General features: G+C 39.3%; 1 protein-coding gene across 2 annotated transcripts; it reads left to right on the forward strand.

Moving 5' to 3' along the window:
* The first annotated feature begins 676 nt into the window (after positions 1-676).
* Positions 677-11,448, forward strand: LOC102204552 (putative monooxygenase p33MONOX). 2 transcript variants are annotated; one of them, XM_005725431.1, is made up of 9 exons: positions 677-836; positions 2,007-2,130; positions 2,245-2,311; positions 5,164-5,339; positions 5,413-5,524; positions 5,824-5,951; positions 7,509-7,612; positions 7,728-7,912; positions 8,960-11,448. In XM_005725431.1, the coding sequence occupies exons 3-9, from the start codon at positions 2,287-2,289 to the stop codon at positions 9,169-9,171; spliced, it is 942 nt and encodes a 313-aa protein (XP_005725488.1). In that variant the 5' UTR covers positions 677-836; positions 2,007-2,130; positions 2,245-2,286; the 3' UTR covers positions 9,172-11,448. The 2 variants fall into 2 exon arrangements, with proteins under 2 accessions (XP_005725488.1, XP_005725489.1); XM_005725432.1 differs by lacking the exon at positions 2,007-2,130.
* Positions 11,449-12,566: the final 1,118 nt, after the last annotated feature.

A 12,566-nucleotide genomic window follows, 5' to 3' on the forward strand; every position in this document is an offset into this window, starting at 1 on the left:
TTGTGGTTTGCTCACATGTAACTTTGGAAACCTAAGTTGTGCTGCCATGTTGTTGTTGTTGTTTTTGTTGTTGTAGTTTGAGAGAAAGAAGAGGATTTCTCCTTGAAACCTTCCCAAACAAACCATACAAACCATACTTGTTTAGTATTTTTCTAATTCCCCTCTCATGAACATTTAGCATGCTAACCGAAACCTGTAGAGTCTGAGATGTAGCTTTTGGGCTTTTTTTTTTTTTTTTGGTGTAATATATCCTGTAAGTTATATTTACTGTGCAACTTCAAGATATTTATTTGAATAAATGTTATTATTATTATGATTATTATGATTATTAATAATAATCATAATAATAATAATGATAATAATGATAATTATTGTTGTTGTTGTTGTTGTTGTTGTTGTATGTTTAAATTCCCTTTATGGGGAGAGGTGGGCAGGCAACACTTTTCTGAGATAATAATTATTATTATTCAGATTTTTATTGCATATTTAATCTCCAAAATATAAGAGGTTATTTTAATAAAACATAACAAAGCAAAAAACGTTTTTTGAAGTAGAAATTGTTTTTATTTGTAGTTACTGTTACAGGTACTGCGTTACACCCAATGACTGTGACAGTGTCCTCACAAGTACGGAAAGGCACACGTGTGAAGGCCAATTCTCGCGATGAGATGAGAATGCGCGAGTACAAGAAAAGGGAACCGTCAAGGAAGCGGCTGTTATTTATCGAACCCAATAATGGCTGCTACCCAACAAGTCTGTTGTTCTCTTCGCGCGCTGGTCGACATTGGAGGGTCATCCATATTTCAATCGTCACTTTGAAGCCGTCATTACCTCCGGTAAGAAAAGGCAAACAAAGCAATGCTAACTTTGCTGATAAAACCGTTTTAAAATACCGTCAGTCGCCAGCTGTTTTGTGTCTTTTTGTCCAGCTCAGACTGGTTCCGCTATCTCGTTCCGCCAGACTCCACTCAGAAAATAAATAACTGAACTATGCGGCAGGTTTTGGTTTGTTTTGTAAACGTGAAAAACTCAGTGCTAGGCTTTTTGTGAATATGTAACAACCACTCTCAAATTCGGGAAGGTTCAAAACGTGCCAAACTGCACCAGTTTTAGTGAAGCTATGCTAAATTGTTATAGACCTATCTATTCTCTTTGACCTGCACATTATCAGCGTGCAGGAATCTCATGGCATGCTATTGGCTCATTAGCTTCTGAATTTAAAATCATGATAATATGTTATCCCAAAAGCAATTGTACAGGCATGGGGCGGTTACCTTTATACGAATTTCCTCAGTGGAGTTCTGCGTGTGCAGGGGCAGTGGCCTTTATTACGGCTAACCCTGTGACGATTTCTCCATATATCTGCTTTAAGCTTCTTTTAATTCACCCTGTGATTGAAATTCTCAGACAGATAAATTTCTGCATGATAGTTTGAGAAATTGTCCCGGAAGAGGTCGCAGTTTGTTTATTTCCAAGATCACCAGTCAGTCACCTCTGCATCCTCCCAGCCGTCGTGTTTACAGTGTTGGAGGGTATGGCGTGCATGTTTTTGTTCCATGTGGTAGGAAATGTGTGTTTAAGGAAACCTTCAGCGTGTGCCTGATTGAAATCTAAGCTTTTATTTTGAAGTGGTCATTACCGGTGTTGCATGCACCTTGCTGCTGCAGCAGGGATTATGTAATGCAGCCTGTCTGCAATCATCCTCTGGAATAATCCTGCAGGCAAGCGGTGGCTATGTCAGTGTTACAGAACAGGATAATGGTCTGTGCTCATTCATTTCACTATCTTTCTCGGTAGCACTAGATGTTTCTCTTTCACTTTGAGATGATAGTTGGTTTTGCGCTCTTTCATGCCTTAAAATACATTTTTTACAACATTACAGTTTCATAAAGTATTGTTGTCGTATTCGACGAAGGATGTTCAACCTCTCTTAATTTAGTGTAACAAGGGTTTGCCGTCAAACTGAAATTTCTCACAGCTGACCTTTTGAACTCTGGTGTCTGTAGTTGCTCTGCTGGCCTTGCTGCTCTCCCACAATGCATTGCCAGAGGCGTTTCTGTGTGTCTCACCAACCATCATAACAAAATCCACCAAACCACCTAGTTTACACCAGTGCAGCAAAACGGGAAGGTAGGAGCCTGTCAACCACTGTTCTACTCTTTGTTTATGGGTTGCGGTTTTAATCAGAGGGGGGTAAATATTTATGGAAAAAACACATGTTGAATCTCCTTTCTTCTTTTTTAGGTCCTATTCTGGTCTAACTTGTTCCTCATCTTTACTCCAACCATGTCTGGTTCTGGAGATTTACCAGGTGAGTAATTCCTATGACAGGAGTATTCAAACTTCAGTCAGGACTAGTTTTCCATTGTTAGATTTGGGCCATTCTGTTCATGTATGCAGATAGAATAGTGCGCTTGCAGCTATGTAGAAGCATCCGAATAAGGCTTTTATTTCGTTGTATTGTTGCCTGTTTGGGAAGAGTGTAAGCCTTGTTTTAATACTTCTAGCTACAAGAATATTTCCTCTAGATGTGTAACATGCAGGCAATCATGAAGTTGCTGTTTTGATAAGAGGACACCTGCAGTTGTTGGCTACATGAATCATTTTTTTCCTGCTTGAAAGGTGGTTGAACAAGCTTTGTCCAAGCAACATGAATGAAGCCATTTGTCAGTTAGACAAAGTTAAAAGTTAGACTCTTTTTTTTCTTTTTTTGGGGACTTACCCTTAACCGTAAACCTAAATGTAAGGCTTAGTTCTCATGGTGCCAGTATGACATACTGGATTTCCCCATGTTTGTGTTGTTCCTGCAACTGGATGATTAATATTGTTCCAGGATCAGCGCTACATATCATACCAGCCACATAGTTGAGATGTCATAACCTTAAAAACGTTAAAACTAGTGTCGCAAGTGGTAATTGTGGGTGTGTAATGCAATATTTTGTATCCACAGATGACACAACCCTTTTATTTTTTTAATTTTTTTAACATGTTACAGATGATTATCTTCGAGGCTTTTTACCAAAAGGAAAACTTGAAAAAGCTTTCTTAACACATGGTTGATGTTTGTGGGGTGGGGGGCGTTCTTCTGAAGTTTTGCCTTCAGAAGTCAGGTGAGCTGATATAAAGAGAAGCAGTGTAAGGAGCAGGCTGCGGTTGGATGAATGGACCCTTTTTAACACGGGAGACTGTCATTTGGGTCCGGGTCAAAACAAAAAGTCAGTGCTGGCTTAATATTTTTAGACTTTATATATTTTAAATTATGCTTTTAAATTTAATTTTCAGTTGTTGCTTAAGTGCAAAAGTGTCAGGTGGATTTAATTCAACAAGGTCAGGTTTAAGAGAGGACATGGATTTGAGTTTATACTTTTTTTACCTTTTCTTTGCAAACATTAACTATGTTAACGAAAGTGTTTTGTTTTTGTTTGTTTTTTCGTTTTTTTTTTTAAGGTGTGAAAATTGCTGCGGGTAATGACGGGCTTTCTGACGTCATTGCTCCTGAAAGTTACATTTTAACAACCCGTTTGTAACTTTCTCCTCTTTATACCGTTTTTGAGCTTTGTTCCATTATTTTATTTTTTGCATATGTTCAAGTTTTCCTCCCAATGCAAATTGTTGGCATGTGACTGTTGCCAGTCATGGTTTCTTAGTTGTGGTTAAGAGATCAGGAGTTGTTTTTGTTTTTCTACAGAGTTTAGTTTAAAGCATGATATTTTTTATAAATGAGTCATGCAGAATAAATGAAACTTGGGGAGAAATGTGGCATATTTTAAGCTTCGATTTGTAGCAGCAAACCATACTTCACAGATGCTTAATTGAATAAAATGAAGTTGAATATCTAATCAGCACGCTTGTCTTTGCAGCATATTGCTGAGAAAAATTGCATAATTTTGGCATCTCTCATCCTTACAAGGAGAGAATTAAAAAATGATCAAATAATTTGCCTTTGTTTCACTTCCATGTTTTCCACTTCATTGTCCATATGAAGGCACTCACAGTGGCTTCACGCCCACCCTACAGTTTGGGAGTCAATGCCCTGCACACAGTGGTGCATTGAGCAGTTGCTCTCCAGATATCTCTGGTAACAGAACAGCTTACAGCAGCTCATCCAAACAACCATGCCCTCGGCAACCACATTCTCTGTCTGAAGCTGATAAGCTAAATGATTGTCGAAGTAGACAAAGAACAGACACGTATACAAATATACTGAGATACTGATTTATTAGTAAATTGATGTAATAGACTGTAACTTCTGTAGGTCCAAAAATAGTTTCCCCACTCATTTCACATCACTGGGATGAAGTGAATAGGGTAACTGCCAGGATGCCGTATGATTAATTCTCAGTTGCATGTTAATGTGCAAAAAGTTCAGCATGTTCCTGTCCACATATAAAAGGATTGCACACATTGTTTTGTCTTCCCCACCAAACGCAGCTGAGCAGATTTCAAGTTAACACATTTATAGTGAGTCCCACGCTGAATCACACACGTTCATCAACTATTAATATCTGTATGTACTATGGTTTATTATTGTTCCTGACACGAACATTAACAAAACAGATGCTTATCACAACATTTGCCTGAAACTGGAACTTCCAGCAGTAGCAGATATTTCTCAACAGTCAATCAATATGATGTAAACATTAGAAAACCTATAAATACGCACTGTTCTAAGGTTTATATACCAAACATGTTTTTTGGGTTTGTTTTTTGTTTGTTTTTTTTGGGGGGGGGGATTGGGAGAATTGGGTCAGGGTGTATCCACAGGTGTCTTTTCTCACACAGCAGGATTTTCTGCCTTAGCAATATTTATAGTATTTTAAATAATCCATGTGTTTTAGGCATGGTGGAGAGGGCAGAAGGCAGGGTACATGATAGATAATTAGCTGTGGCGTTTCCACAACTGCACAGTCTAACACGACATGTTCTGAGCAGGTAAAAGGTCAGCTTACGTCTGAACTGACCATGTAGGGGACATGCATTGTCATGAACCTGTAGGTAAGCTTCAGGGCTACAGTCTGACACAATATGAAGATTGAACCACAATCTCAAGCAGTGAATGTGGGAAATCCTGCTAAAACGCATCTCAGAATGATTTTGGAGACTGCACTAGACGAGGGAGAGCTGGTGTTTAGTCCCCATTGGGATTATTTTTTGTGTTTGCAGCCATCGAGGGATCTGGGATGGGTGGGATGAAGCTTCCTGTCGGAATGACCCGGCGTGCCATCAGCTATGACGATAATCTGGAGGCCCCCATGTCCACACCGCCTCATGACATCAGTATCAACAACCTGTGGAAACGACCAATCATACCCGAAAGGAAGTTCACACACCTGGCTGAGGTGAGACACGCTGCTTTACTATTAAACTGCCCGTATTTTCAGTGCGTGGGTGCTGATGATGTTTTCTCACCAGGAGGATGAGAGTGATGCGAGTCAGTCTGCAGCGCAGGACACTGGAGCCTCTAGACCACAAGCTGTGGTGAAAACCAAGGCTTCTTCCATCATCATGAATTCTCTCATCAACAGTATGTTACTCCTGTTAATGATGATATTCTGTATTAAGGGTGCATTTATCTGAGTGAGTGTTCTTGACAAGTTTGATCAAATACTATAGCAGAAATGATTTTACATCATGGACTGGACGAAGTGGTACAGACAATGTAATTTAATTAAATACTTTAGGATTAATTTGTAAGAAGAAAATATGCAAACTTACAGAAAAAGTTCTGGTACAAAGTAGCTTGTTTACTCATTGTTTGAATTTATAATAATTGTGCATGAAAATGCATTCACATTAGAATCAAACTGCTTTTCTCTGTTTCAGAGCAAACTCAGGATAGCGTGTATAAGTTTGAGCAGACGGCAGGGCTCTCTGACACCGGCTACACACCCCACAAAGGCCTCACTGCTGAGGAAACGAGACATCACCATCGCGTGCCCGAAACAATCCAGGTCAGACACACGTGTAACCCATGTGCACCCAAAATGCAGCTGATTATTTCTCATGGTTGTTAAATCAGCCTTGAATTAAATTTTTACTTTATGCCACCAACCTGGTTGATGTCTAACGAGATTGCTCGCATAACTGTTTCCACCAATTAAATGTGCAACGTGGAACTGAATCCATAAATTCCCACTGAGAAAAGACCAGTGCCAGTCATCAGCAAATATGCATTAAACCCAAAAAAAATCATTTATGGCCGTATCCAATGCTCGTGATCATCAGAAGTAAAGCTACTGCACCTGTTGTTACTGGTTTTAGGCTGTATCATTTAATTCTTGTTTGGCTCACCAGTTCTACTGTCTTAGTGGGAGTTTATTATCAAAGGGCTCCAGCTGTTTTTAGAATGATATTACAATAGACTGCACATAGATGATACCCAGCAGGGAACCGAAAACTAACAAAGGAAGCCAATGTGCGTGCACACGTGCAGGAGACCATAATATTTGGAAGAAACTTCTATTTAATTTTTTTTTTATATATAATGCCACATTAAAACAACAGTCACCTCAAGGTGCTTTATATTGTTACAATAACAGAGAGGAAAACCTCAACAATCAGACAACCCACTATGAGCAAGCAGTTGGCAACAGTGGGAAGGAAAAACTCCCTTTTAACAGGAAAAAAACTCCTGCAGAACCAAGCTCGGAGAGTGGCAGCAATCTGCCACGACCAGTTGAGAATGATGGGAGGAAGACGGGACAAAATTGACACTGTAGGAGCGAGGTGGAAATTAATAATCACTAATCATTAAATGCAGAGAGGTGTATAAACACTTAGTGAGTGAAAGAGGCGAGTGAAGTGCATCATGGGAAACTTCTTTCAGCCTAGACCTGTTGCAGCGTCACTAAGACAGGATTCAGTGTCACTGGATCCAGCCCCAACTATATGCTTTAACAAAAGCTTTATCTTAAAAGTAGAGACGGTGTTTGTTTCCCAAATTAAACTGGGAGCCGTTTCCTCAGAATAGAAGGCCTAATAGCTGAAGGCTCTGCCTCCCATTCTACTTTTAAACACTGTAGAGAAGTGCTCTGTTGGAGTGATGCTGTACTACAAGGTCTTTAAGATAAGATGGGGAAGGATTATTCAAGTACTTATATGTGAGGAGGAGGATTTTAAATATGGATTCTGGATTTAGCAAGGATCCAATGATGACCTGACGTTGCCTTTGGAGGAACTGCTGTTTCAAACACTTCCTCTTTCTCTTCAATTTCCCATGCTTCAGGGTGTTCTGCCTTAGTTACTTGTTATTACAAATCCTTAAAAAGCCTAACCAGGGTCATAGTCTGCAAATTAGCTGTGGCTAGAAGTCCTACATATACTGTGTCGGTTGCATTTTTGTTTAAATGCAATGTTATTTATGTGTTGTCCCTGGTATAAAAATAAATACAATACAAATAAAAGCATTTGCCCTGCAAGCAGCATGTTTGTTTCAAAGTGAGTAAAGTAACTGTTACATTTTCACAGAGGTCAAAGGTTTACAGTGTGTTTTGTTGTTTCTATTGCAGAAACTCCAGATCCAGAGCATGGAGGCCAAGGAAGAGCGCCAGAGCTCCTCCGCCCACTCCACTCCATCCAACACACCACACAGCTCCCCTAAATCACAGCGCAGGTACAACCACACACTTACACTCAGTGTCCTCAGGTTATCAGCCTGCCCGTCTAAACCCAACAATGTGATAAATGCTAAAAACCTAACCGTATTTACACTTTGTGTGTTTGTGAAGAGGCTGGTTCGGCAGTTCGAGTTCAGAGCTCAGTATTGCCTCCTCCTCCAACAGCAGTTTGGACATGGCTGGAGTAGACGTCGGGGGAGGAGGAGGAGGTGTAGTGGAACGATGGGGTGTCTTTGGACCTCGACCACCTGTCCATAAGTCGACCTCTGACCTGGGATCAGACTCCACAACTGCAGGTAACAGCACAGCCTCAGTGTGAAGCCTGTGGAAATGACTTGAGTGTTTGCTTGTCTTGTGTAAACAAAACTGGAAAAAGGTTCTCCTCAGAATTCCCATGAGACGTGTTCAATACAATAAACAAAATAAAGAGTACAAACATGAAGCGCTGCGGTAAGAAACTAAAATAACCCCTCACTATGGAAGAACAAAGGCCCATATGACCAGTTCAGTCCAGGAGTGGGGTTAATGGGTGATTGAATGAACTTCAGACTGACAGTAAACACTGAACAACATTCAGGGCTGACAACCCTGAGAGACTGATCAGTCATTGGCTTTTAGCAATGGCGAGCTGAGATTTCTTCATCGCATTGATATAAAACTACAGCTCACCGATGACTTTTGAGAAACTGCGTTTAGGTCTTTACATGTGGGATGTTCAGTTTGAATCAGAGACTTTTAAAATCTTCTTCCCAGGATGACTTTCGGTAGGTAACCCGAGAAAAGTAATGTTTGCAGGGACCTGAGTGAATGAGATTTTTTACAGCTTAAAGAATTTTTTTCTTTCAAAAGACGTTTCTTTCAGAATTTCACAACTTTTAGAGTTTGTTTAAAAAAATCAAAAAAAACCAGACAGCTGCTTTATATTTATAGTGTGGTGGGAGAATCAGATTCTTTATTATTATTATTATTATTATTATTATTATTATTATTGTTATTATTATTACTATTGTTATTTTTGTTTTTTTGGGGGGGGGTAAGAGATTAAATTAGGCTGAGGGGGTTTTCTTGAAGATGGAGAAGTAGTTTTGGGTGTGTTTGTTTTATTTTGGGGGGTTTTGGTGGTGTGGGTTGTGTGTCTGTGTTATAATGGGAATTATTTATTTTTATTAATTGGCTCTGACAATGAATTCAAAGAGATAATAATTTAAAAAGAAACCGTTATTTGTGGACACATGTTGTAAAATGTTTAAAATGTATTGATTTTTATTTTTTAAAATATTGTCACTTTATATCAACCACCTTCTGAGCCTCTTGCAAGTTGTATTATCATCTTTTTTTCCCAGCAGGCTTTGCTCTGCAGGCGTACCGTGGCGCTCAGAAGCCGACCCCGATGGAGGTGATGAAGACGCAGGCTCGACTGGCCGACAGCGCTTCCATTCAGAAGGTGTCTCCACCAACAATGGAGATTCCCACGGTGGAGGGTCGGCGGCATGGAACCCGAACACACAAGCTCAAACCGAGAGATATGAACATCCTGACGCCCTCCGGCTTCTGAGAACGCAGACTGCCTGACGCACAGACACCACAGGTCCCATGAAATGATGACGTCCTCGTGCTTAGTTCAGTGTATTCCAGTTCTCCTTGTTTTCTTTTTTTTAAGTCCAAATCTTTTCAAATGTTACCGTGTTTAGGTTATTAACGAGGTCCGGTTACTCTTCCAAATATAAATCCAACAGATTTTGCACTGCCTAAACAATCCTGTATAAATTTCTGTCGTTAAGCCATAATTTAACCCACCAAGTACCTACCTTGGATCTGCAAGTGCAACACTATTTGCCACACAGGAGTTTGATGGAGAACGTTGTAAACAAACCTCCACTTAGTCTAATTTAGGTGGCAGGGTGGCTGAGCTGTAAGCTAAGCACCCAAACTGACGGTCAAACATCACAATTTACAGACAGACCTCCTAATCACGTTTGACCTTTAATTACTGTAATAATCCGGCTTTTGTGGTTTTGGTCAGTTAATCCAAGCTTGTGGTTTTGCCTCAAAATAAAAGTGGACCAGTAAATCTGACTAACTGACTGATTATCATCTGACCTGCCAGAGAAGAACTCTTGCAATCATGTTTCAATTTAGATCTTTTTTTTTTTTCCCCCACGTTATCCAAAGGCTTAAACGTCTCTGACCTGAAATTATGCTGGTAATGACTTTTCCCATTCCTCCATAGATTTGGGGGCGAGCAGCTTTATGTAAATATTTTTGAAATATCAACTGTGGAACTTAAACTATTTCATGGGACCTTTTAACAGCAGCTCTAACCACTTAAGATAACCACTGTGCTGTCCACCATCTTTCCCATTTAAAAACAAACATGGTATATACATTTGAAAAACAAAAAAGAAAACCGTGATGCATATTCAGTGTTTCTTGGATGTAAAATCAAACGCATTGACCAACCAGGTCAGCATGAATCACCCCACAATGAAGTGAAGAGCTTATGTTGGTGAAGCTGAAGCTGAAACTGAAGATGGTTGCGATCCAAGTTTATAAGTATCATATACTAACGCACTTTATCCTCATCATAACTTCTAACTCAACCCCAGACCCTCTGCTGTCACGCAGCCCTCCAGGGTAACGATGCTAAAGCTTCCTCTGATATGTTCTGCCTGTCACTAAAATATTTTTCTTCCATTTTGGGATGAATAAATAATAAATTTCTCGGGTGCAGTTCAGTATCAGACAAAATAAACAGACAACGATTCTCTAATTATATTGTAACAAGTTTTGTCTCAGGAAAATTGTCAGGCTCCTCCTCGAACGTTCCAGTTATTTCTTTTGCAGAAAATGGTTTTTGTTTTGTTTTGTGGGATATTTAATGTATAGATTGAAGTTTGCTTGTTTTTTTTTCCACTTCCTCTTTTGCAAAAGATTTTATTCCCTTTTTGGGTATGAGAAAAAACTATCTTAGTAAATTTAGGAAGAAAAGCTAAACGATGGGAAGAATTCCTGTTTGTAGTTAGTGCTTATTAGCTGATGTGTGCCCAGTGAGCATCCTGCAGAAACCTTCACCGATGCTCTTTCTGCTTTTGGCAGTTTTTTTTGTTGGGGGGTGTTCTCCCCAGTTGCAACAGTGTGCAAACAAATGTTCTTCATCTCTAAAAGGCCTTAATATACAAGGAAGTAAATGTAATGCAAGGTTTTATTTTACTTCTCTTAGTGGTCCTACAATGCTAGCTTACTGGTAATTATCGATGTTATATGCAAAGTCTCTGCAGGATGATGCATGCTACGCTTCTTAGAAAATACTGGGCGCTGTAGTTCCACCGCTAAATGAAAAGGTAGATCCTGGTTGGAGTTACTGATGATGCACTCTTGTTATGAAGTGGAAACGGTCCCTTTGTTGGGAATAGATTTGGCGTGTTTTGTAACACAGCAGTGGACGATTTCATGAAGTGGAAAGTTCAAAGTCCATGTCATCTGCCACCTGTAACTCTGCTGTGGTGTTTAGTCACATGTTGTTTCCTTTTGGTCCTGTGTGAACAACCCTGGACACAAAAGCAAACGCCACACTGTTGTTAGATGTGTAGCTATTTTTTTTGTTTTTTTGCTGTTATTTTTATGTTCACAAGTGCTTTGTGTTTAAAGTGTGACCCTTTGAATCTTCCTCCAGACCGAAGCATCAGAACCGAACCTCCTCTGTATGTACGTGTGACTCTGTAGTAGTGACTGAAGTAATGTTTGTTTGGTTTTTTGTTTTGTTTTTTACCAATTAATGGTTCAAAGAAGTTTTCCTGGATTTCCTGAATAAATGTTACACTCTCATCAGCCACACAGGAGTCAAGTGTTCATTGTGTGTGTTTAAAATCTGTTTCGTCAAACATTTTAAACGGACCCTCCTGCCAGAACAGTTACATTTATCTGTTCATTTTATATCTAAAATAAAAGCAGTTATATACGCACAGTGACATCACTTAATAGTTGTTTATCTCCCACATTCTGCTTTATCGTGCTTTTAAGCTCTAAATGTTACCATAATTTCCAAAATGAACATTTTGCAGACTTTAAACTCCTGATTGAGACGATACACTCAACAGCAGTGTTTATTGCAATTATAGATCCATTTACAGTTATAGTGGTCTCCTGTTTTATAACTATGAATTTAATTTAGCTTAATTTTTATAGATCCAGAAACAACTACGGTCTTTTATATACAGCTGTTGTTGGTGTTTTTTGTTAGCTGGTGGATGTTAGGATGCCAACTTGTAACCCATCTAAGGTTTGGGTTTAGGTTCAGTTAACATCCACTCTGTTTCAGTTGACATCTTTAAAGTTCTGAAGAAGTGCTACATCTTCCTTTTATAGAAAGTCTGTGGCTGACTGACGGGCAACAAAGAAAGAAAAATCAAGTTTTTATTTTAACAAGTTTTTTTTTTTTATTGTTATTTGGAAATGCATCATCATGCAGTCTTCAAGTTATTTGGCACACTACACTGTAGAAAGAAAAACATTTCCCCTCTGCTTCTGTTGCAGTGCATCTCGAGCCTCAGAGATTTCCTGCAGCATGTGTCAGTCTAGTTCCCTAAAAAACAGAAGTCATGTTTAACCACATCCAGTCCATACATGACGTAAAACAGTCTGTCAGCCAGTGTTGGTCCACCTGACTCCAAGATCTTTACAAAGTAACCCAGACTGCTCTGATGATTTGACCTGTGAAACAAATGTTATTTCGAACCAGTCTTTCCATTTAGGACAACAAAGTTGATACCGGCTCACTTTGATGAAAGACATTTTGGTGAAAGGTTTTTTAATTTTGTAGGATGAAAAATATGAAAGTGCATGTGAGCTTGTTCAAAAAGATCTATGTGGTTTATGGATGCATGCCAACAACAACCTAGAGATGATCACTGAAAAAGCACTTTAGCTTCTCTTTATGGTTACTGTTTACTC

Source organism: Pundamilia nyererei, unplaced genomic scaffold (genome assembly GCF_000239375.1).
Source record: "Pundamilia nyererei isolate P.nyererei 1_Seehausen unplaced genomic scaffold, PunNye1.0 scaffold00015, whole genome shotgun sequence".
NCBI lineage: Eukaryota > Metazoa > Chordata > Actinopteri > Cichliformes > Cichlidae > Pundamilia > Pundamilia nyererei.